General features: G+C 44.3%; 1 protein-coding gene across 2 annotated transcripts in view; it reads right to left on the bottom strand.

Moving 5' to 3' along the window:
* Positions 1–1301: 1301 nt before the first annotated feature.
* The window catches only part of LOC130125455 (uncharacterized protein C14orf132-like), a 53309-nt gene continuing 27577 nt past the window's right edge, over positions 1302–27033 (bottom strand). Inside the window, exons 2-3 of one of the 2 annotated variants that reach the window (XM_056295035.1) lie at positions 3488–3699; positions 1302–1341 (exon numbers count right to left, since the gene is read on the bottom strand). In XM_056295035.1, the coding sequence (XP_056151010.1) occupies positions 1329–1341; positions 3488–3699 (225 nt within the window). In that variant the 3' untranslated portion in view covers positions 1302–1328. Of the gene's footprint in view, positions 1342–3107; positions 3700–27033 lie in introns of those variants that run through there. The other variant, XM_056295034.1, reaches the window with a different exon arrangement.

Genomic DNA, 27033 nt, shown 5'->3' with positions numbered 1-27033 from the left:
ACTTAAAAAACTGCTAGAACGACCATAGGCGGTCAAAATGACCGCCGCGGTTTTTAAACTCTGTATTCTGTCAAGATAAATACCCAGTTGAGATATTAATGCATTGCATGTGTTAGTATGTCTGTTAGGAAATGACTGACACCAAAATTAATATTTTAACAACTACAATACTATTTTTAAACAATTTAAAGAGACCTCAAACTTGAAAAGCAAAATTCAAAAAGTGAAAATATTACCTGAAAATCCAAACAAGAAAACACATATTGCTAATCTAACAAACATAACAAGGCCTATAAAACGGGAAATAATGAAAACAAAGAACTGAAAATAATTATTAAAACAGTCCCAAACAACGGCCAAAACTTAAAAAACTGCTAGAACGACCATAGGCGGTCAAAATGACCGCCGCGGTTTTTAAACTCTGTATTCTGTCAAGATAAATACCCAGTTGAGATATTAATGCATTCCGTATGTTAGTATGCCTGTTACGAAACTAACTTGACACCAAAATTAGCATTTTAGCAACTTTTAATACTATTTTTCAAACAACTTAAAATGGCCGCTGTCCAATACCTGTAAATACCGCAACGCCTGGGCGGTAGTCATGGTGCCTCTGTAAGCAGACGCGTTGTCCATAATCACAAATCCGGTTTAGACTATTTCTCTCCACTGGAGGGCGCCGGTGTGTTTCTGGGACAGAGCGACGAACTTCACGAAGGAAATGACGCGGCCAACACGTGAAAAAGTCACATGACGCGCACGATGACGCGCAAATTACGCGCGGCCATTTTGACCGCTCGTGGTCGTGTTAGAGCTAGCATAGCATTTTTGTGTAGTTGATCTAAAACCTTATTTTAACGCAAATATATGCAATGTTAGTAGCATTCGGGGAGTGCAGGTCTGTAGCTTTCATTTCACAAAGATATGAAACTTTGAGAATCCAAAACGGTCAAAATGACCGCCTTGGTCGTTCTAGTGTTAAGTTCAGAATTAGGATTAGGTTAAAGTAAGCGTTGAAGTAGGCATGTGGTTCGCATGGTTAAGGTTAAGGGCTAGAGAATGAATGTAGTCAATGAAGGTCCTCAAAGGTATAGCAAAACAAAGGCATGTGTGTGTGTGTGTGTGTGTGTGTGTGTGTGTGTGTGTGTGTGTGTGTGTGTGTGTGTGTCTGTGTGTGTGTGTCTGTGTGTGTCTGTGTATGGTGGTGGATCACTGTACCGCTGTTGTTTCTTTAGGGACTCTATTAGTCACCCTCCAGTCTGCTGCCTGTGTTTAATTGGTCCGTCTGGAGAATTCAGCGCGTTCAGAGTAGCTTGTGGAGATGCGGGTTAGGCGAGGGGGCTGGGGACCAAAATGAGATCCAGTCACCACCGTGGGAAAAGATCCACGTCATCCCCCAAGATTAATGTTGGCTCAAAATTGAAACCTAATTTACACTAATTTTTTTCAAAGCCTAGTGGTTCTTCACTTGTTGTTTGGTACGATGCCAAGTCATTTCACAGCCTGGGCTCTCTGGATTTAAGTGGGCTTAAGTGATTAAAGACCTTAGATCACGTCGGTCACGCTTTATAATAAGGAGCTGTGTGCAGTGATTGATCAGTGATTAAAAGAAGCTCTTTCTACACACTTATTAACATTAGCAGTGGATATCAATAAATGATTAATAACTCATTCAGCACAATTTTTGATAACGGCTTTGCATTAAGAACACAAGAAAATATGAAAACCAAATTGAATTAGAAATGAGGACTGACATTTCTCAGCCCGCCGGTTAAAAATCCAGCCTAATGAAAATCACGTTTTCCAGTCTCGGTGTATTTTTAACAGAGGGTGAAGTTACCCAAGATATCAGAACTGCTGATGTGAGAAACCCTTGAGAAACTCGCCTCCATCTCAGAAAGCCAATCAGCTTCTGGGAACAAATGACGTCATCTAATACTCGGATGTGATTGGACAGTCAATGAATCGTCATTGTCAGCTGGCCTTTTTTGGAATAGTTGCCTGGCAACATCATGCTAGTAAGCCAGCTAGCTATCCATAAACAGTCTTGAAAACTCAGCCTACTGAGTATTGGCTGTGAAAAAAATGACACTCCTCACATAAATGCTCCATAGCGACACTTGTCTGGCTGAACTGAACTGGATCTTTTAAGTTCTGGCAAAGTCCTAAGTGGTTAAGTTAAGGGAACTCTTTTGGCCTGGACGGTCTGTTCTGGTAAGTGCTATTAGGAAAAAAAAGTTTAGATTAAATAAAGGAAGATACTGGATACCACATACCAAGACATGTTAGTAATATGTTTTATATATATATATGCTAATGCTAACGAGGGTGTTGTAAGGGCTTATAAGTGCTCGATTACTAATTTGTTAATCAGTATTTATAAGCTACCGCTAATAAAGCGTTACTGAAACTTTTTATAAAATGCACATTTTGGGGGGAAAGAGTCAACGTCTCAGCTTTGTCAACATATAAAGCAGGTGTCTTCTAGGCACCTGTGTGTATTTTGGTGAGCTGTGTGTGTGTGTGTGTGTGTTGCCAGGTGGGGTGGGGGTAGATACAAAGCAGGTGTGCTGCCTCGGGCAGGAGAGGCGTCGTATGATTGAGGGGATGCGGGGAGGAGAATTCGTCACTATGGCAACAGGCAACTTTCACCTCCAGCTCATTACAGCTGTTCGCCTTTGAAAGCAAATTGGGTAGCACAGGGGCCACTAAGAATGTAGCGTGAGGGAACGCCGAGCTAATGACGGCGTTTAAACACAAAGACACGAACGGGCGGCTCCAGCGTCCACAACAGCCGTCCAAATCAAAGTAGAGTCAGATTAGGCGTCGTACTGATACCCGCAGCAGTATTCTGTTCACACTCATGGAAAAAATCTGGTTTTAACCTGTTGTAGTATGGGAAGATATGTCTTGAAGATGAAATAAGAAAAAGAAACATCTCTCGGTTATTCGGTCACCTCCCCTCCCCCTAAACATCCCCCTCCCCCCCCCCACACACACACACACACGTACCAATCAACCCACCTCTTTGACGGAATGTGTGAAAAGTTACATTTCTCACAACTTTAGTGAGGCCGTAAGGGAAAACCATTATCTTTAAAGCACAAATACACACTGATTTGGTTTTCTGTATGTACAGCAGAGAGAACAATTGGTATGTTGGATACACTATTACCGCTCTCCTTTCACAGAAGCATCGTTCCTGTGCCGTTCCGTGATTGTTCCATGTTTCAGTTCCCACCACGCTTCACTAGCGGAACCTCATTAGGACACAAGTGCTTCGTGCACAAGCACCGCAATGCAATTTTCCTGATGCGTACCATCTATGACTAGACAAAAGCCGTTGTGTGAGTCATCCTCAACACACACAGCCACACACTCACAGTTCTAGTCATAAATATATATATATGCTGCATGTGGACCAGTGACTTGCACCCTGCAAACCTCTCGGCTCACTGCGGTTAGCTTTCAGAACGTGAATGCGTACACAACGCCCACGACCACTATGTTCCCAATGGTGGCGGTGATGGCAATCCAGAGCCAAATGGCATCCCTGGACATGGACTGGGGCTCCTCGGGCGGGCCGTGGGCCGCCAGAGACGCGGCATGGACGCTGGCTGAGGAGTTGAACAGAGAGTGGTCGGTGCTGTAGTCGTCATTCGGGGAGGAGTCCATGAACGCTCCCGTCATCACCGGAATCTGACGAAACACAAAACATTAGCAGATGATGAATAAAGCACACGACAACCAGAGGTGGGACCAAGCCATTGCTCTCCAAATCACAAGTCTCAAGTCTTGGCACGCAAGTCCCAAGTCAAGACTGACACATCCCAAGTCAATACCCAAGTCCTAAACTTTGAATTTCAAGTCCTAAACAAGTCATTATGTGCTCTTCATGCCATTTCAACATTTTAACAACAGAGTAATAGTTGATATGCTGAATTTGGGCGGCATGGTGACCCAGTGGTTAGCACTGTCACCTCACAGCAAGGTGGTCCTGGGTTCGAACCCGAGGGTTGTCCAACCTTGGGGGGGGGGGTCATCTCAGGTCGCCTTCTGTGTGGAGCTTGCAAGTTCCCCCCGTGTCTGTGGTGAGTTTCCCCCACCGTCAAAAAGAAACATGCATGTTAGGGTTTATACTCCTGTCTGTGCTCTTGAGCAAGGCAGTGGGAAAAGAACTGGAGTTGGTCCCCGGGTGCAGCATGAAGGCGGCAGCCCACTGCTCCTAGCTACACAGATCACAGCTGGGATGGGTTAAGTTGCAGGAACTGAATTTCCCCAAGTTGATTAATAAAGGAAACTTAAATTTACAGCAATCATTAATGCTTTTTACAATCAGCATATTTAACGGATTGATTGGATTCAAAGTGGATCTGTAATTATGGAAATGAAGAGTTGATTGGCTGCACACTTCTTGCAAGTTTTCTATCTTTGGGCTTGGAGAAAGTATCAAGTATTTTAAGTAAAAAGGCTCAAGTCCACTTCACATCATGAGTCACTGGTGTTAAATTGCAAGTCTTTCTCAGTGTTTTAGAGCCAAGTCTAAAGTCATCCTCGAGTCTAACTTGAGAGTCCACACCGCCGGCTACAACCCGCCATTTTGATCCTGTTCCCCTGTCAGCGCTGACGGAAATTATGTCATATAAATTGTCTGCATCATCCTCTGGATGTAATCCTTATGAACCTTTCAAAAGAAGTCTTTGAAAACGAAGGTTATCATGAATACTAGCTCCTTCTCTATTAGCCACTTGTTTCATACTTGCAGTTACCTAACAGATCTAACAGATCTGGCTCCTGCTGCACGTCACACTTTCAAACCAACGTCATTCACTGTTTGTCCCATTTGCTTCTTTTCTGCTGTAAATGAATTTTTTTTTAAGTGCTATACAAATAAAATGCATAGTGATGATTTGGAACAATAATTGTATATAGTATCATATAGACACCGACGGTGTGATATATTAAGAATACCTTTTTCTTTATAATATTTATTATTTACTTAAAAAGGAGTTAAAGAGATGTAGTACAACAGCAGGTACAATTCACTAACTCTAAACATGTGCTCCATCTCTAATTGTCCGTTCCTCTTAAGTACATCCAAAGTATTTCATCCTCCACCTATTTCTTCTGGCTGATACTCTGTACCCCCCCCCCCCACACACACACACACACACACACACACACATTTTCTTCTCTTTTAAAATGCTGTCTGGGAGGAATATAATGCCTGTGTTTGCTGACACGGGCATCGGGGTCAAAGCCGTTAGCGGTAAAACGGAGTCATTTCAAAAGCACCACTGAGGCACGTTGAGAAGAAATCTGCGGCTCATCTGAAACTAATCCACAAGGAGTACTTGGAGCGGAACAGAAAAGATGCTGGGAAACAGACAGTCACCTCATGAGATTCTTTTGAATATTTTCTTGTTTATATTTCGTTTAAAAAGCGAGATACCGAGATAGAGGACAAATGGCGTAGGACAGAGTGAAGCAGAAGTGCAACAAAGGACTTGAAGCAGACACTGAAACCCTGACACTAATTACATTTACAATCAATCGATCAAGCTTTATTTGTATAGCACCTTTTTGAAAAGTGCTATATGAGTCTCAAACATGAAGAGCTGGACTACACCAGGCCCTGACATGATTCACGCCTACTGGCTGAAGAAGCTAATGACACTCCATGAACACCTGGCGACAGATGAACCAGTTGTTAACATCAGGGGAGAACAATACTGATCACGAAGGAGCCCCACAAGGGTACAGCACCTTCAAACTACCGGCCGATAACCTGCCTCTCCACGACATGGAAGATCCTGTCAGGCATCGTAGCAGCTAAGCTGAATAGGCACATGATTCAATACATGAGTGAAATTCAGAAAGAAATTGGGAACAACAGCAGCAGGTCAAAGCATCAGCTACTGGTTGATAGAGCAGTCATCCAAGACTCTTAAAACCAGACAGACCGACGTGATCACAGCCTGGATTAACTATAAGAAAGCCTACGATTCAGTGCCCACACATGGTTACTGAAGTGCTTGGCACTATACAAAATCAACAGGACACTAAAAGCCTTCATCAAGAACTCAATGCGGCAGTGGAAAACGACACTAGAGGCCAACTCAAAGACAATCACACAGGTAACCACCAAATGTGGCATATACCAAGGTGATGCACTATCCCCACTGCTGTTCTGCATAGACCTGAACCCCCTCAGTCAGATCATCACAAAGAGTGGATATGGATACAGGTTCGGAAGTGGAGTTACCATCAGCCACCTCCTATACATGGATGACATCAAGCTGTATGCCAGGAATGAGTGAGCGAGACGTTGACTCACTGATCCACCTCACCAGGATCTGCAGCGATGGCATTAGGTAGTCATTTGGACGCAACAAGTGCGGTTGAATGGTGGAAAAAAAGAGTAAAGGTGGTGAGGACTGAAGGCGTTGAATTACCAGATGGCAGACATACAGGACAGTTACAAGTACCTGGGTATTACACAGGCAAATGGAAACCCCAAGGAGGCAGCAAGGAGGTCAGCCACAGCCAAATACCTCCAGAGAGTGAGGCAGGTCCAGAGGAGCCAGCTCAATGGGAAGAATAAGAGCCAAGCCATCAAAGCATATGCCCTACCAGTCATCAGATACCCAGCTGGAATAATGAGCTGGCCAAAGGAGGCGATAAAGGCCACATATCAGGACATGGAAGCTCCTCACATGATATTAGCATCTGTTCTTTATCTACCACCATGTTTTATCCTATTCAAAACTATTGAAGACACATTAGTGATAGATAGATAGATGCCCCTGTATTCGTTTTGAATACAGGGGCAACATATCTCCTACCAGAGGACATGATCTGAAAGCAGGTGCTGAGGTTATGAGTGGAGTCCCTCGTGATCTTACTTGCTTTCTTCACCGCCCTCTGGTCATGGAGCGGGTTTCGATGGTTGAGCACTGGCCCCGCAGAGCTTGGACCCCTAGGTGATCACCCTCCACAGCTTGGCCTTGTGGGTCTCTAAGAGCCCCTCATACCAGGCCAGTGCTTGCCCTTTAGTGTGAGAGCCCTCTTTGTTTGTTACTGACAATATGGAGACCAGACATATATACATGATGGATGAGAAGACTGTGCGAAGGCTGGTCACCAGATCAGTTAATGCATGGACAGCGAATCACCTTGGTGTGTTGAATTGCCAGTGGGTGCAATTTATTCTTTGTAAACTCGTGTATCAACTCATGGTTAAATAAATGGCGGCAGACGGAAAAAAAATTAGAAATTTTGGCACCAAGCCTTCATTAGTGTACGTTGCTGCAGCTGCAAGCAAACAACAAACGCTACTCGTGTGCCAAAGTTGCAAAGTGTCTCTTTAAGAATAGCCCTTCGAAATAAACGATGAGGGAAGAAGATCTGATCTGGGCAAATCATTTGGTAAAACGTTTACAGTTTGAAATGTCTCCGTTTGTTCTTACTCACATCTAATGTTTTCATTTAATCAGGCTTAAGTTAAGTGAGGCATATTGTATTGAAAAAGACATTTGGCATTTTCAATCCATTTTTATACATCTTGTGTTATGATGAACTTGAACAATGAAACCAAACCGAAGCTCCCTGCAAGTGTTGTTTCTTGTTCTGTTGGCTCCAGGAGGCTGGAGGTGTCATCAGCTGATGGCATTAACTTTGGCAGCCTGTTTTTTTTTTGTAACATGTCGTCCATTTTCATCAACTGATGTGACCTTATCCCCCCCCCCCCCCACAAAAACATCTTATTTTCTAACTTGGGGTGGATAGTCCTTCAATTTCACCATCACTTTCCACACACCCATACATTATTATAAGACGTGATAACATGAACTCGGCTTGTGCTCTCTTCTATTAGTTATGGTTATTTCGTGGATTAAAACATCATTTAGAGCGTCTCGATCCTGCGTCACCTCGGTTCTTCTTCGTTTACTTTGAAGCATTTTTGAGATGAAAGCTGCGTACCGAAGAAACAAAGCGATGTGCCAGACTCATCTGGTGGCGGGTGTCACCTTGAGACGAGCTAACCGCCTGCATTTCAATGTAGTCAATAATTTACCTCATCATCAACCGTAGATTAGGTTTATGGAGGAGACATTTAAATTCATGATGGGCAACCGCACACCACTAGCACCCAATTGAACCACTCACAAAATTCAAACAAAGGCTGTGTCCTCCGCTGGCCCCAAGCAAACAGACTGGATTGTACATTCTGCAGGAGAACATTTGCAATTAGCACACACTTTTTATTTGGGAATCTTTCTTTGTGAGCTGGTGTAAATGGTGCCTTCTTGTCTTGCACAAGGTTCTTGTAAACATGATGTTTGTACTCTTCCTTAACTGCAACGTAAACCCAGCAAGTAACGCGTCAATAAACTACAAAATACAATAAACTACTGGCGGATGTGGCATCGCACCCACTTTTGCACATCATGTCATATAATCAGATTGAAATTTAAACACCAATAGATTTTAACACCATTTATTACTTTATTCATCACATCCAAAGGAGTTGAATCAAGTGCAACTGGACTTGGCTTTATATCCGTGAAGGCTTTTCGCCTCTCATCCAAGAGGCTTCCTCAGCTCGTGCCTTTCTGACTAGACCAAGCTAGTCTGACTGGCTGCTGATGAGACTCAGATATTTATCCTCTTTGGAGTCGTTATCAGAGCTATCAGTTGGTTTATTCATCACGCCATCTCTTTCTGCTAAAAATCTGCAAGTATATGTAGGGCCGTTTTTTTGAGTTGGCCGCTAGGTGGTGCTCTTACCTTGTTTGGGTTCCTTTATAGTCGGCAATACGTGTTAGTTAAGTCCTGGGCAGGGACGCCGTACTTTCACACGCTTTGCAAGGCAAGTTGTGCTGTAAGCGATGGGTGGACAATGGGTGGATGGATTTTGAAAGAATCATTTGTGCACTAGTAACTGTAGACCAGTGTTTCTCAACCGGGGGTCCGCGGACCCCTAGTGGTCCGAGGTGTAATTGCAAGGGGTCCGTGAAAATAAAATATCTTTAAAAAAAAGATCCTATGACATTTATAGAAATAGGATTATTTTACTCAAATGTGACCGAGACCTTTATCTACCTAAACTATAAAGGGTAACAGGACTTTTTTCTCTAATTACATCTGTTTCACAAGTGTAATTTATTGTATTTTAATAAGAGATCTCGCTCCCGTTTGCATTGTTAAAAGTTACTGCATAAAAATGCTGTTGTTACATATATCTGAAAGTTACTGAATACATATTCTGTTTTGTTACATATATCTGAAAGTTACTGAATACATATTCTGTTTTGTTACATATATCTGAAAGTTTCTGAATACATATTCTGTTTTGTTACATATATCTGAAAGTTACTGCATAAGAATTCTGTTTTGTTAACTATATCTAAGTTACAACTGAAAGCTCTTATTTTTGCCCCAAAGAGTGAATAAATGCTATAATGAGATTTAAAATGCAGTTTCTACTGTTTCTATCAAATTGCAACCCCCCTCCCCCAAGATCAGGTGGAGGGGTCCTCAGGGTAGATCAAAAATACGCAGGGGGTCCAGGACCCCAAAAAGGTTGAGAACCACTGCTGTACAGAAAGATACTCATCACTCTCTAATTCCTTACTGGTAAAATCAAACCTTTAGATATTCCCAGGTCTGTAAAAACTCTCAGATATTGTTTAAAAACTGTTTAAACACGAACAGAAATGGCTAACGCTTCTTCAGCCAAATCCGCCGCCGGTCTTTGATACTACTTCCGCCGAACACCGGAAGTATTACCCATAATCGTTTCCCCAGTGACACCCGCCCCCCCAGGAAACTCGTGGATACACTGGGAGGGCCGAGAGAGAAAGAATCCTGGGTTACAAAGTAAAACATTGTTTTGCTATGTGTCTCTTTGAAAGCGGTCCCCCTGGGTCAGCTTCCCTCATCCGAACCTTTTTTTTCCCCCTGACAGTCATGATGTCATCAGAGACTCATTTACAAACAGCCAATCAGATCAAATCATCAAAATATCAATGAGCTATAAATTATTTTTAAAATGTATACTAATTACGGATTTATTGGATTCAAAGTGGATGTCTGATTAAAATGAGCGATGACGAAGGTATAAAAAACCCAATATTAGTCATTAACAAACATATTTACATTTGCTGAATATTCTATTATGCCATCCTGAGGTTTATAGACATGAACAGTAAAATCTGATCACTGACTCTGGTCCGACTTTAATATGGACGAATGACCAGGCGATGTCATGTGACAAAAAAAATTTGCATCACATGAGGAAGAGTTAGCTTAAGGATGGAGCAGTAATGAATATGTATCTACATTTAGACAGAGGTGGCAAAGCCAGATCCAGGGAGTACAAAACCGAACCACGTATTTCTTCCACCCGTGTGCTAAATCAGCTGATTTCATTACCCTATCAGGCTGAAGTGTGGGGTTGATTAGCCTCAATTGGGTTAGCACATGGGTGGAGCAAATACATGGGTAGGACTTTTACTTTCTGGACCTGGATTTGTTAGGATTATTATTATTTTTCTCCGCTAAAAGTGTCTGAGGCTCAGCAACCATAAGTCCTAGACCAACCAAATTTGGTAGGTGGATTCATACGGCCCCCCCACTACTCAGGCACCCCAAATCACCTATGTCAGCCAGATGGTGGCGCTATAACAAAGGGTCATGCGTAATTCCCACACCATAAGTCAGATCAACACAAAACTGCACAGACCTATGCATCTGAATGTGCTCTACAACTTTGTTATTGGGACCACATCTGTCAGCCATATAGGTTGCCCGCCATTTTGACTTGTATTAGTTTGGGCGCGGTTTCTCAGCTAAAAGTGTCTGAGGCTCAGCAACCATAAGTCCTAGACCAACTAAATTTGGTAGGTGGATTCTTACGGCCCCCCCACTACTCCGGCACTACAAATCACCCATGTCAGCCAGACGGTGGCGCTATAACAAAGGGTCATGCTTAAAAGGCCATAACTCCCACAGCATAAGTCAGATCAACACAAAACTTAATCGACCCATGCATCTCAATGTGCTCAACAACGTTACTATTGGGACCATCTATGTCAGTCATATAGTTTGCCCGCCATTTTGACTTATTTGGTGTGGAAGCGCTGCAGCTCTACATACCACACGCCAGGACACCACCTGGGTATAACGACATACTTTCTCTTTTTATGGCAGTCGGCTAGGACGCAAGAAATCAGACCCAGTCTGGTCCAGTTTTGGAAACTCTGGCACATGTTTCTGAAGCAATGGAAGTGTTACGACATTTTTAAAAATTACGGTAATCGTCTAAGACACAGGCGACCCAAGTAATCCGACATTGTCATATCTAGTTGGAAACTCGGGTAGGCTGCTGCTTCTGAAGCAAGATTCTTCAGTCTTTATTACATTACCAACAGCGGTTCGGTTTCATGTTGAAACGGTAGTCTATTACAGGCCAGGTGTATAAAAGGCCCCTACGTATCATAGTGTTAATTATTTACGTTGGGTGAAGGTATATGATCATGAGGACAAAACCATTCAAATTGCTCCATAGGGGGCGCAACAGTGCCAATGCTTGGACCCCTCCCAACGCCGCTTGCGGCTTTAATTTTTTTTGTTTTTGCTTTGTATTTGCAAATTAAATGGAATAAAATTCAGTGTTGATAACAGACTCTCAACACCCCGCCTCCCCCCCCCCTCCCCGGGCAGTGATGAGTGTGTCCACTCAATTTCACTGTTCATATGTCTGGTTATCATGGGGGGGGGGGTTCTGTTATATTGTGGTCATGCAGATTTATAACAGAGTTTATGTGCGCACCGCCAATCCTGCACCCTTTCCATTTCACGCTATATGAGCTCCTGCTTTTCTGTGAAACTCCAACTTGTTGTCAGTTTGTGTCCACGCCAGCTGCTGTTGATTTGAGTATTTCGTTCAATTGTGTTATTTATTTATTTTTTCCATTCTGATCATTTGTCACTGTTTCGAGTGCAAATAATTAAATAGACTCAAAACTTTACTGTTTTCATGTCATGGACATTTCCGTTCCCATTGATATCCTAATAGCCTATCCTTGGATTATTCACCTTAATCCGATTATTGACTACATGTTAACATCGAGACTGTCACAGCCCTGATGTAAACGGTGGTATAAAGAGTCTATTTGTTTGTGTGCAACACCTGCTCCCATGAATGCAGTTCTCAGTGACAACGTCATACTCGGATGGAATAATGTGAGCAGAGATTTGTATTTATTCATTTTTTATTCATTTTTGTTACTTCTGAAGAACTTTTGTCACCAAAAGAAACTCGCATGAACAGTACTGGTCGAATAAAAATAAGTGCGCTTTAATTCTTGCAAGGGAACATCAGCCACACAGAAAAGCGTCTCTGTGAGCCTCCCGGACCAAAGCCAGTTTGGAGTTTACACACAACAGCAAATAACATACAGGGAGAGAAAGGAGAAAGAAACTGGGGCCATCATGGCCGTCAGTCTTTCAGAGACAGAGAGCTGACTCCATCCCCATGTGATACCGTGTAGGGTCTTCACAGAAACAAGGAGGAGGACAGGTCAGAGATACACAGGGAGGTCACTGTGCCACAGTGACCATTTAAAGAGCAGGAGCCTTAGTCACATACTCTCATTACATAGCCTGATATCCCAGAGGAGGAAGTTAAGAAAGGCTTTTACGCAGGATAAATACGTATCTGTCAAGGACAAGATTCAGCCTCCATATTATGTAACACGTTTAAGCTGATGGTGCAGATTATGATGAACACCTGCTCGCGCCAGCTGTATTTGGGTGAAATTTAAGGTTTCTTAGAATGCACATAAAACAGAAGAGTTGAAGAGACATGACTGGGGGGGGGGGGACAGTACAGATGCTTGTTTTCTTTTTGCTGAATGCCTTCCCATCCATCCCTGATGCGGTGAATAGCAGAGGGGACCCTCCGGGCCTTCAAGGTATTCAGTGAAGGCCAAAGAAAAATATTGAAAGGGTTTTTGTACTCCTATATGTTTTTATTATTTTTATTCACTGAAATAATAGAAATAATTTTTAGATAATCGTTAAAAACTTAGACTTATGTGTCTTTGCAAAAAGTGGGTTGATATAAGGAACGGGAAATGGACCAATCACAATTTTTCTTCTGATGGTATCTGGGCGAATCAGTCAATGTGGGCATGAATTTGATTTTGACACTTTTTGGCATGACCGCGGCTAACGAAGAAATTGACGTCATAGCTGATTTGCTTTTGATTCCGTTTCCCAGGTGAAATTTCCAAGATAAAGAAGAAATATCTGGAAGGGAGATACCAAGACCTAAGCTCGAAGGGCTCATGCAGGCAGGCAAGAGCTTCGTGAGGCACTTTACGGAACGAAGGATGGATTTTGTTTTCAAGTGACTGGTGAGTCCTGCTGTATTAATTAGTGTTGATTAAGATTGTTTCTAACAATGCTTGAATTTGCTGCTGAGCTATATTGGCCTAATTTCTATCTTTAAAAATATTTTTTTAATGTTGGCCTATTGTATTGAGCAATACAAGTGAACGACTTTCCTTTATTGTTGGCTGAGTGAGCCAACATGAGCCAACGTCTATAGGCCATCTGAAGGCCGGTTGAAAGTTTTGCTAATGCATTTGTCTTATAACCAGGATTGCATAGTTTTCAGCCTATTAAGCCGGTGGTTTGAGCACATGAATTAACACATGTCAGAGGTAGTTTGTTATGGACTTATTTTTATGTTGAATTAATAACGTAGAATACTGGCACTCATAGATCAATATTCTTCTGTTTGTTGTGGGCAAAACCGAAGGCCTTTCAGCTAAAAGCCATCATCAGCATTTTAGCTGACATGTATTCTTTTTTGCCCGCAATCAAATCAAATATATCAATTATTTATATGAATCAACCTTTTGCCTGAGCTTTATTACCACCTCATTGGTAAAGGGATTGATCGGTAAGTACAGAATCAACAAAACAGTCGCTAAAAGGCACTAAAAATTTCAGTTGAAATACCCTTTGGAAAACTCATGCCGCTGTTGTTTCTTCAATTTCTCTCTGGTAACTGTTTATCGACTGTGGCACAGTGGTTAGCGCGGTCGCCTCACAGTAAGAAGGTCTTGGGTTTGAGCCCCGGGGTAGTCCAACCTTGGGGGTCATCCCAGGTCATCCTCTCTTTGGAGTTTGCATGTTCTCCCCGTGTCTGCATGGGTTTCCTCCGGGTGCTCCGGTTTCCTCCCGCTGTCCAAAGACATGCAGGTCAGGTGAATCTACCATACTAAACTGTCTCAAGATGTGAATGTGTGTGTGTGTCGGCCCTGTGATGGCCTGGCGGGCTGTCCAGGGTGTCTCCCCGCCTGCCGCCCAATGACTGCTGGGGCAGGCTGCAGCATCCCCGCGACCCTGAGACCAGGATAAGCGGTTTGGATAATGAATGGATGGATGGAGCTATTTATCGATATCTGTTGTCAAAGGTTGGTTTGAATACGTTGAGTCAAATATGAACTTGTCGCCCAGGTTCACCTGGTCAGACCATACAGAAAAGCCAAATATTCTGTACACTCTTGGCAGAGAGACTTGCCTTTCAAGTTGGGCCATAATATGTTGCCTGTCTGTATTTCATCATCTCATCCCTGCAGCCTGAGAGCACTTCACAAAGCAGCCGTCACAAAGGATAAACGTCTTCACGTGGCTTTCAGCTGCCCTTCAGATTAGCCTGCAGTCACCGGTCACGAGGGCTTTAAGTGCTCTCCCTATATTCTGAATTACCTTCTCTCTAGTGGAGCCAGCGGCTCCAGTGCAGGAGAGAAGGGTGCAGTGGATTTCACAGATGCCAAGAAAAGAGAGGGGGGGAAAAAGCCCAAAGCAACTTCTTTCTGAGACTAATACTGCATTTACCTCGGAAGTCGGAACTGGGATGACGTCGCACCCGAGTTGATGACAACGCATTACGCAGTATTTTGCTCATACAAACACTGTCGCAACATGTCCACAGATAGAAGTTGGACAGTACTGTGTATACGACTGATTTAATGAGACGCAACTGAGACAGAAGTGCTAATAAATAGTATGTTGTTACAGCTTTCATACTGTTGATGCATTGAGCAGCCATCTTGGACTTTGAGTTTGGGGTTGATGAGGTTCTTCCAACTTTCTGAATCAGAAATCTGACTTCGGGGGCGTTCCAGTTGAAATTTCCGACTGAGAACTCGGAAATTCGGACTTCCCAGTTCAAATGGAATGCACTCTCAGCTACGCACATGTTTTTTCCTCTCTAAAAACACCTATTTTAGGTTGTGAGAATGCCCACTGGACTGGCAAAGTCCCTGATGGGGCAATCTTGAAATTTCAGAGGGATGCTGTGTATTTTGTGCGTAGACTATTCTCGGTAGCCTTTTTTTTAACTGACTTAAGCAGTATTTTCATACAAGGCTGTTTCTGTTCTCTTCACGGAAAGGATAGCGGTATATGTTCCATTATGTTCCGGTCTTACTAAACCATCCAGAATGGATTGTTAAAGCACTTGAACTTGCTTACTTGTGACTTTATTAACTCAGACAATCTTCACGTTAACTCAGCCTTAGCCAGCATTACTCTTCGCCTGTGCCACACTCTAATTGTTCCCCGGAACAAGACAAACTAGGAACAACAATCCTATCTTACATCTTTTCTTTTTATTCCTTGAAGTACAGTCCCTTACTCTCAACAGATCACTTAATCCCAATATTATCCTTAAACAAAAGACTTGTATTGTCAACATCAGTAAGGATATCACTCCAATATTACGTGAAAACAAATCAAATTATTCTCTTTGAACTACTGTGTCATAGCGGCGTAAGAAAATATCGATACACTCGAGTATCGCAATAGTATCTTTTGTGATACTGTATCGATTCTCAAACCCACTATATCGATTTTTAAATGTTTACGTGTAAAGGTTCGTGACAAACATTTTGTGTTGCGTGTAACCCCACGACCACTAGATAACAGTGTTGTAATTATCTTCAGCTACCATCGCTCAAAGGAGGCCAGCTTTGCTTGGCTTCCCTTAGAGGAAAAAAAAAGTAAAGGTAAAAGTAAAAAAGTGAAAAAAGTGAAGGTTTTAGCCATTCAGATTGAGGCCAGGCATGACTGAGCTCAACACTGAATGGTCGATTCATCATTTAAAAAAAAAAATCAAGGGAGTTCAGGTTGAACCTGGCTTCTCACCAATCAAATCACTGGGGTCATAAAAAAAAACTGCCTGCACTGAGCCTCCAACCAGCTAGCTTACTACATGTAACGCGGGTGGCACCAGTTAGCAAGTTAGCAGAGTGGATGGAGACGGGGACCAGCTCATCAAAAAGGAATTTACCAAGCTTGCTTTTGAGCTGCAACTGAAGATCAAACAGGATGGTAGGCCTACCCCATTGTATAGCCAATAAACTGTGATATTTATACGCAATTGTGTGTCTCCGAAAACCTTCAGCTATGTGTTTATTGTTTAGATGATGAGAGGAAACTCAGAGGAAGCGTCATGTTTTAGCCTGTATAGATCTAGTGTGTGGTTGTGCGTGCATCTTTTAGAGCCAACAGCATTGTTGTTTCTTGCTGATTGTAGTTATATTGTTGGAGATGTCCCCTCACAGGGGGATGCACATAACTCATCTGTTACTAAAAGCCAGTGCTTATGGCTGTGAGAAGTTCACACGTGTTTTTGTACAGTGTTTACAATTACAGTTTCATTTAGCAGACGCTTTTATCCAAAGTGACCTACATCTGAGAGTTAATACAACACAAGCAAGGATCTAGTCAGGAGGCAACAACGCAAGTAAGAGTCATAAAAACTAGGTCCAAGTCTGATAGGAAATAGGTGTCAGACTTGAACCAGTTGAACTTAAACCTAGTATTTGGAGTGGGGAAAAAAATAAATCGCACCTTGTGTTGTTTTGTAGTCCACAAAAGCCTTGTAAATACTATGGCTCCCGAGGAATGGGATATAAGCGCGAATGAGAAGCGTTACCCCAGTAACGGCACTGGTTTATTCTTGTTTGTGCAAGCAAATAATTATGATATCTCCCTGTGATAATGTTGAGATTTAATCTCCATATGATCGGCATCATATGGCAATATGAACTCCACGCGAAGCTGACAGGCTTCCTCAGTAAAGTTTGCCACGCACCACCACTGGCAGGGAATGTGCTGACTATAAAAGTGCTGTATAAATAAAGTTATTATTATTATTATTATATTGTAGAGTTCAGATCTTTTAACTCCGAGTTACACAGTATATCCTCCAAACAACTGGCTTCCATGTCACTTTAAGGAGAGTTGTGGTCCAGTAAAGTGTGATAATTGTCATTCCATTTGTACGGGTGTACAATCAAACAATCTTTATTTTGCCCAAACTCTAGTAAGCAGACGCTTCAGCAAACCCGGACGTCACAAGTGCAGCATGAAAGTCATTAGTTCAACTTTACAATGTACTGCGACAACCATTAACAACAGCACAAAGACACTTGTGCTAAAGACAAGGACAGGGCAGTAGTAACTCAATAGAAGGGCAGTAACACACATGAATTTTTAGTCATTTTGAACCTTAAGTCAATTCCATTCCTGTATGAATCAACCTGGAAAGGTCACTGCAAACCTCTCCACGCTGCATCTCAGGCGAAAGCGAGGGGGATGTGGTGGCACAAGAAAACAAAAATAATGTAAACACCACAGCACCAGCCTGGACCACGGGGAGCTTTGCCACACTACAGGGATGAGCTTCAGCTTGAAAAGCATCGAAGCCAATAAAGCATCTGCTTGTCGACACGATGAATCCGGTTCTCCCAACCATCCAACCAGCTTTCAAGGAGGTGCCCACTGTGAGCAACACCACTCACCGACGAAACGATGCTGAAGGAAAACCGCAAAGTCCTGTCCGGCGTCCCCGCCCCCGCCGTAGGACGCTGCTGTAATGTGACATGGTTACTCTGGAGGACCCACATGCTGCTGATGTGTTCTGGCTTCAAACTCCTCTCCTGAGACGCACCAACAGTTAAAACCGAATCATCCTCCTGTGGGCCTTTACGCTCAACGCCGCCTTTCATTTTTTTTCATTGCGGCCGCTGGATGACTTTGCTGATGGCTCCTCTCACACACGCCGTGCCTGGCAAGCGCAGACCTTCAATCGTCTCTCGGCACCAAGGATGCCGTTTGGAAAACGCAGTGCAATTATTGGATTTCTAGCCCGACAATCTATGTGATTGCCTTTTCATAGGTCAGAAGATGAGGGCCTTGCACTTAATGCATATTATCGCTTGCAGTATGGATCCGGGGAAAGGGGAAGGAGAGGTGTCTGAACCCGTTTTATTATCAGCAAGTTTCCTTTCGTTCCTTCAACGTTTGGTGTTTTGCAGTCTTTCAGGCTGGTCGTGAAAGCATTCAGTCGTGACTGAAGATGGAGCACCTATAGTGTGGCAAGGACATTTGCCTGTTTAACCTTACTTTTTTCCCTCCAAAGCCCTCATAACTGGCTTATTTTTTTTATTTTATTTTTTGGACCCCCCCCCCCCCTTTTTCTCCTACTCCACTCTTCTGAGCCGTCCCGGTCGCTGCTCCACCCCCTCTGCCGATCCGGGGAGGGCTGCAGACTACCACGTGCCTCCTCCCGTACATGTGGAGTCACCAGCCGCTTCTTTTCACCTGACAGTGAGGAGTTTCACCAGGGGGGCGTAGTGTGTGGGAGGATCACGCTGTTCCCCGGTTCCCCCTCCCCCTCAAACAGGCCCCCTGACTGACCAGAGGAGGCGCTAGTGCAGCGACCAGGACACACACCCACATCCGGCTTCCCACCCGCAGACACGGCCAATTGTGTCTGTCGGGACGCCCGACCAAGCTGGAGGCAACACGGGGATTCGAACTGAGATGTTGTAGGCAACAGAATAGACCGCCATGCTACCCGGACGCCTCTATAAATTGCGTATTTTAAACCAAAAAAAAAAAAACATTACACAGAGTGTTTGAGTGAATATGTATTGATGGATTTTAAGGATGAGCGGAAAGATGGATGAATGACAATGAAAAGGGAATGGACCAAAGATGGAAAACGACGCATTTAGCCGAGACAGCCTAAGCCTGTGAAAATGCATGACCTTAAAGGATGATTTTGGTTTTTTGTTTTTGTTTTTGTTTTTTTTTACAATCTGGGTCTTGTTTATGTAGTTTTTGCCATCATGATATCACTTTACACACCTGCTTCGTTGTGGAGATTTGGTACATGGGACGACCGCTGGACGCTGCTTTACAACGGTGTCTTATGGGGCAACCAAGCACAAGCTTCAAACATGTCTTAAAAAGTCAATTTTTACCCAACAATCTTCATAATAGTCAAATAGATATTCAATAATTGCAGCAGGCTTACTAGGATCTGGATTTTGAACAACGGTTTATGTTAGGGGAACCTGCATACACTATAAATAAACCTGCATGTGCACATAAATACCTATGGTAAGTACATAAGCTGGTCCTGCAAGCTGAACCAGGAAGTAACTCAGTAATGTCAATGACCATTGATAATATTTGAAATTTCTGGTAATAACTTATTAACAGACTGGTGGTGGGTTGCTCCCTCTGGGTTGGGGATGAGTTGTTGCCTCAAGTGAGGGAGTTCAAGTATCTCGGGGTCTTGTTCCTGAGTGAGGGTAGGATGGTGCGGGAGATTGACAGGTGGGTTGGTGCAACATCAGGAGTAATGTGGACGTTGTACCGGACCATTGTGGTGAAGAGGGTGCTGAGCCAGAAGGCAAAGCTCTCAATTTACCAGGCAGTCTCCGTTCCAGCCCTCACCTATGGTCAGAGCTTTGGGTAGTGACCGAAAGGGTGAGATCACGGATACAAGCGGCTGAAATGAGTCTCCTCCGTAGGGTGTCTGGGCTCAGCCTTAGAGATAGGGTGAGGAGCTCGGACATCCGGAGGGAGCTCGGAGCAGAGCCGCTGCTCCTTCACGTCGAAAGGAGCCAGTTGAGGTGGTTCGGGCATCTGATCAGGATGCCTCCTGGGCGCCTTCCTTTGGAGGTTTACCGGGCACATCCAACTGGGAGGAGACCCTGGGGTAGACCCAGAACTCGCTGGAGGGACTACGTGTCCACTCTGGCCTGGGAACGCCTTGGGACCCCCAGGAGGAGCTGGAGGGTGTTGCTGGGGAGAGGGACGCCTGGCGTGCCCTACTTAGCTTGCAGCCACCATGACCCGAGCCCGGAGAAGTGGCTGAAGATGAGATGAGATGAGAATTTGTTAACTTTCACTGATGTGATTCATATGAAGTTGTTGTGAAATTTGTGATTCATATAATCGGGTTAAATTGGACTTGTTGAAACATTTCTGACGCTTGTGTTTGGTTGCATAATAGTAATAATAATTATTGTAACAACTTTATTTATATAGTACTTTTGTAAAACAATGTTACGAAGTGCTTTACAAAGGAGTAAAACCAGACGAGGCAAAAATAAGAGTAAGACCAAATAAGTAAGAGTAAAAATTAAAAAGTATATATAAATGAAAACAAATATCAAACATTTGTAAAAGCTTTCATAAAAAGAAAAGTTTTAAGATGAGATTTAAAAGAAGCTAGTTAGTTAGTAATAGGAAGAGAGGTCCCTAGTATGGGGGGGGGGCTCTAACAGCAGAAGCCCGATCACCCTTGGCAACAAACCGAGACCTGGGAATAACCAGCAGGGCTCCATCTGCACATCTTAATGGTCAAGGGGGCACATACCAGGTCACTAAATCAGAAATATATGCAGGAGCAAAACCATTAAAAGCCTTAAACGTGAGCAGTAAAATTAATTAAAACAATAAGATGCCCTTGGACAGCTGAGTCTGATGGATGTCCTGAATCTCCACGGTAAGCCGTTGAGTAAAACGATATCATGACTGATGGCAAAACCGTGATCACACGACCCAGGCTGACCCAGGCAAGAACAATTATCCTTTAACAGGCCTGGACCCAGGTTGAGAAGGTGAATGTCACAATTAGATGTACTCCCCTTCAGTCCTGTCCTGAAAGCCCACAGGACAAAGTGCATCCCACAGATGCTGACATATTTCTGATATTGGAAACTGGTAGTACACCGTACTTTATTCCTGTGATAATTGCTCATTTTGCAGCTTCTACTGCCTGTTATGAATGCATTCGCCTGTGATGAAGGTGGCGCGCCTGTGATAAAACAAAGTCTGTTGGCCATATTTTGCTACCTCCATTGTTTTCTCTAATTCCTTCATCAGCGTCGCTTGCTTGTGCCATGCTCTACTAAAGGAGCTGGCAATATTACAAAACCAAGCGTTAATCACAGACTTATTGCTATGGCTCATCTCCCTCTGAAAATTTAATGTTCCTCTCAGATCTCTCTCAGCAATCCATTCTCCGGCTCCAGACAGGAGTCCAGACGGGAGGGCCTCTGTAGCACATACGAAAGAAGCTGTTGAGAAAGTGAATGGAGCGGAATTACACTTTAGACTGATTATCACCTTATTAGCAACAAGGTGGCCTTCAAAATCAGTCCATTATTCAGCCATGAGAGAGCAGGCTTAGATATTAATACTATCATTACCACAAAAAAAAACTACTACTGAACTTAATGAGAAGAAAAAGAAGAGGAGAAAGAAATCCCCTATCCTCCACACCAGCTTGATCCAGTTCAGATTTCCATGTGACAGGAGGCTATTTACATACTGGACAGTCTATATCAGAGGACACGTATGAAGATATTCACATTTAACCTGTGTGTCGCAGGGCTGTGGGAGGAAACTGGTGTACCCACTGGAAACTCAGTCAAGCCAGGGTAAACATGCAAACCACAAATCGAAGGGCCAGGACCAAACCCAGCAACCTGAGGCAACGAGCGCTAACTGGGGAGCCGCCGTGCCATCAGGAAAAACGAACGAGGACAACAACTAAAACATGTAAATCACATTTCCACTTGGATGATTTTCTCTGTTTGAGCTTCTTCTTGGGCCTGGACTGTAGAATGAAGATGGGTGAAACCAGCCTATACCACACAAACACAAGCCCGAACTAAAAGTTGCGGCCACCTCTATTGTGATGAGCATCCTTCGGGGGCATCGTGGCATCGCGGTCTATTCCGTTGCCTACCAACACAGGGATCGCCGGCTCGAATCCCCGTGTTACCTCCGGCTTGGTTGGGCGTCCCTACAGACACAATTGGCCGTGTCTGTGGGTGGGAAGCCGGGTGTGGGTATGTGTCCTAATCACTGCACTAGCACCTCCTCTGGTCGGTCGGCGTGCCTATTTGGGGGGGGAGGGGGAACTAGAGGGGAATAGCGTGATCCTCCCACACGCTACGTCCACCTGGTGAAACTCCTCACTGTCAGGTGAACAGAAGCGGCTGGTGACTCCACATGTATGGGAGGAGGCATGTGGTAGTCTGCAGCCCTCCCTGGATCGGCAGAGGGGGTGGAGCAGCGACCGGGACAGCTTGGGAAGAGTGGGGTAGTTGGCCAAGTACAGGGGGGGGAGAAAAGATGAGCATCCTTCCATTTCCTTTATATAAAAAATGAAAGGAGAAAAACAAGCAAAGAGCTCTCTCTCTCTCTCTCTCTCTCTGACCCCAGATTCAGGGCATTACTATTTTCATCATGAAACACAGAGGACAAGCAAAAGTCTGTTCTCTCACTGTGTATTGATGATAGAGGGAAGGTTTCGAGATATTGCGGGTATCGTCCATTAAAATCGCTGCTCTTGGGTTTGTGGGACACATTAAATTGGTGCACATCACCGAAACAGATTCAAAATGTGTGCGTATATTTCGCTATCAATAAGACTTGAACTTGAATAGAAAATGTTCCTTCCGATCTCAAAACTGTTATTTATCATTTACCGTAAACTATGGCAGGGTGCTCGAAGTAACCTGTTGTGGTAGCATTCACAATTTTCAGCATTTATCCTGGGAGTCTTACATAATGGCATCCGGTATCATGTGTTCACTTTACCTCCTGTCACCAACGGGACGCTGACACAATGCTATTTTGGCGTCGCAGCAACCGTGAAGTTATTACGGGTAACGGACAAAGACGGGAGCCAGGACACCTCATCCACCTTCCATTCGCTCTTTGGCTGGAGAAGACAGATGATGGGTTGGAGGGGGAACTGGGTCGACACAACGGCGGCGGCGCGGTCTCATACGATATGTTTGGAGCAGATAACTTCGCCCAACGATTTCCTTCCGCCTCCCACCACATTCGCTGTTTCCACGGGTTTAAGTGACGCCGCTGGGGCCTGATGGCAGCGAGCCAGAACACGACGTAAACCCGTCATCCCCCTTCGTTGATGAAAATTATAAAGAGGGAAAGTAAGTTTGATCTTGTCAGGGATCTTTTTTCTTTTTCTTTTTTTTAACCTCTTGAGAGTATTTTAAAGTTATGCGTGAGCTGGTAGTTGAGGTTATTTGTCCCTTTTATGGGAAACTGAAACGGATCTTTGGGCCTGGGTGGTACTGACACACTGCATGCGTGTTTCTTTGGTGATTGCCATACAAATATTATATCATATAACCAATGCTATGGGTACTTCAGAAAGAATCCGAGGGGTGTGGCATGTTTCGTAACTCTTGTAAACGAACATAAAGAGCTTAAACATGACACTCGACCTAACGTTAAATGATTGATTAGCAGCAAACATGTTGATCCCGTGACTTCCATACATTACAACGAGAGACCATGCATCCTAGCATCACTTCTTTCTTGGGGTACGCTCAGACTTGGCAATTCTTCTTCTTCTTTTGGCTTGTTCCCTGTTTCTCAGGGGTCGCCACAGCGGATTTTACAGTTTCTATTGGTACCCTTTTGAGGGCACGGCTGCAGTGGCGGCCCTCGACCGATCCGGTATGGTCTTGTCAATCTGCATAGTGATTTGGCAAAATGTTACGTCAGGTGTCCATCCTGGCACAACCATTAACCCTATGGATAGGGGCACAGGTAAAGCGCTGGATGGCATCCCAGTATCCATGGACTTATTGTATGCAATATTCATGCAAAAAAAAATCCAGCATTTGTCCTGAAGATTCAGAGTAGCTGAGTGTAAGGGTTAGGTTTCTCCCCACTTCCTGTCATGGAGAAAGCCCCTGCATGACTCGGTAACAAGGGAACAGATGTAAAATGGTTTTATATGGCATTTTACCCACTCCTTGAGTGGAGGAAGGAGGCTGAGGAGGCTTAAGTGTTTATTTTTTGACACGTGGTGAAACCTGAAGCTTTACAATTCAAGTCGGATGTCAGCGCTTCCTAGTTTGGATAATACTGTTCACATAATTATGTTGTCCCAGCATTTAGGCTCTTTATGTGAATTGACGGGGTTGGGTGTAGAATAACGACTTACAAATCAGGCTCCGTTTGAATCGCTAACCACCTGTAAAAGCAGATGAGTAAACCTCTGAACCCAGTGGACAACCATCGAGCTGCCCTTGAGCAAGCTACTTTACTCTGATAAAGTCTCAGTGAGTGAGCTAAAAGCAACATTGTGTAGATCTGGAGTGAGTACACAACAAATTTAGCTCTCCAGCACTTCTATACACCACTTAATTCCACTGTTTTCTTAATTCTTAATTAAAAAAAACAATGGAATTTTTCATTCCTCCACTTCATTCCATTTCTGATTTCTAACAACAATGAACAGGCCTATCTGAACCAAGTATGGATGACCTGGCACAGTGGCGCCAGTCCAACAACCTGACCCTGAACGTCAGCAAGAGCAAAGAAATGGTGGTGGACTTCAGGAGACAGCAGGGGAAAGGATACAACCCACTAAAGCTCAACGGGGAACCTGTGGAGAGGGTCTCCAGCTTTAAGTACCTCGGCGTACACATCGCTGAGGGCCTCACCTGGACTCTTCACACCCAGCACACTCTAAAGAAGTCCAGACAGAGACTCTACTTCCTCCGAAGGCTGAGGAAATTCAAGGTCTCACCCTCCATCCTGAAGACATGCTATTTCTCGGCTGTGGAGAGCGTCCTAACAGGTTGCATCACCGCCTGGTATGGAAACTGTTCTGCCCGTGACCGAGTTGACCTGCAGAGAGTGGTGTGCCAGAACATCCCTCCCCATCCTGCCGGACACTTACACCAGAAGGGTGAGGACGAGAGCCAAGAAGATCATGCGTACACTTCTCACCCTAACAACGGACTGTTCAGGCTATTGGGGTCTGGTAGACGCCTCTGTAGTCTTAGGGCCAAAACAGAGAGACTACAGAGAAGCTTCTATCCACAGGCCATAAGAACTCTCAACATATACGACCTTTCACGTACTTGAGACAGCTAGGTTTTTATTTTTTATTTGTTGTTTGTTTTATTTTGACTTAAGAATGCACTGATCTTTTGTCTTTTATCTCTATATACTAGACCTATGTCTTTTTTCACACCGTGACAGACTGAGTACCCCCTTTCATTTCACTGCATGTTTTACTCTGTATTTCTGTGCATGTGACAAATAAAGTACTTGAACTTGTTATCGCCTCAGGTGGTCTGGTGTGACAAGCACAGGCAGTAAAGTCGCAATACCAGCAAACGAGATCTTTTATTCACCCAACAGGAAGGAGGTGGCGCTCGCTACTGGGCATGAGAAAAACGATCACAGGATTTTAGATTATTTTTTTCTTCAATGGCTTTTTGTTGGTAGAGGGTGCAACAAAATACATGTGGTCCATTGCTAAAGAAGAAAAAAAAAACATCAGTCGTCCGGGTAGCGTAGCGGTCTATTCTGTTGTCTACCGAAGCGGGGATCGGCGGTTCGAATCCCTGTGTTACCTCCGGCTTGGTCGGGCGTCCCTACAGACACAATTGGCCGTGTCTGCTGGTGGGAAGCCTGGATGTGGGTATGTGTCCTGGTCGCTGCACTAGCGCCTCCTATGGTCAGTTGGGGCGCCTGTTCAGGATGGAGGGGAACTGGGAGGAATACCGTGATCCTCCCACGCGCTACGTCCCCCTGGTGAAACTCCTCGCTGTCAGGTGAAAAGAAGCGGCTGGCGACTCCACGTGTATCGGAGAAGGCATGTGGTAGTCTGCAGCCCTCCCCGGATCGGCAGAGGGGGTGGAGCAGCGACCGGGATGGCTCAGAAGAGTGGGATAATTGACCGGGTACAGTTGGGGAGAAAAACGGGGGGGGGGGGGGACTTAAGTCACATGTTCATTTTTATCATGCCTTATCACAAGCGTAATTTCCTGTGCACAAAGAAACGATCACGTCTCATTCGTAAAATTAAAAGAAAAATTACACAATGTTCCTTGGAAGTATGCAGTATACTCAGCATACTACTGGGAAAACTTCAGTTTGAAGAATGTAGTATGCTCTGTGTATTATGTGCGTTAAACGCAATGGACTCACTTCCATGTGGAAGTAACCTTAAGTACGTACTGGCTAAATATCACAAAAGGTGTCATCCATCCATCCATCCATCCCGCTTATCCTGCTCAGGGTCACGGCCACGGGTATGCTGGAGCCTATCCCAGCAGTCATTGGACAGCAGGTGGGGGGACACCCTGGACAGGCCGCCAGTCCATCACAGGGCTGACACACACATTCACACCTAGGGACAATTTAATATGACCTACATGTCTTTGGACTGTGGGAGGAAACCGGAGCCCCTGGAGGAAACCCACGCAGACACGGGGAGAACATGCAAACTCCACACAGAGGACGACCCGGGACGACCCCCAAGGTTGGACTACCCCGGGGCTCAAACCCAGGACCTTCCTGCTGTGAGGCGACCACGCTAACCACTGCACCACCGTGCCGGCCAGGGTGTCATTCACTATGATAAAAACATTTTATCATGGAATTGTTAAAATGATTTCAGGATTTGTGTGTCGTTTGCATCTGGCTAACATAATGAGCTGCTTTTCCTGCAAGGCTGTCTCCCACTACACTGGACATGGTGCTGCGGGCCACAGAAGGGCAATAGGGAGGTGCCGCTGCCCTCGGCCTCCTGTTTTGTCACACCAGACAAACCAGGCAAGCATCCTGTGACGGCTGACTGCT

This window comes from Lampris incognitus, chromosome 15 (assembly GCF_029633865.1).
Source record: "Lampris incognitus isolate fLamInc1 chromosome 15, fLamInc1.hap2, whole genome shotgun sequence".
Classification (NCBI taxonomy): domain Eukaryota; kingdom Metazoa; phylum Chordata; class Actinopteri; order Lampriformes; family Lampridae; genus Lampris; species Lampris incognitus.
Note: the sequence above shows the minus strand (reverse complement) of the source record. Positions and strands in the feature narration are given on the sequence as shown.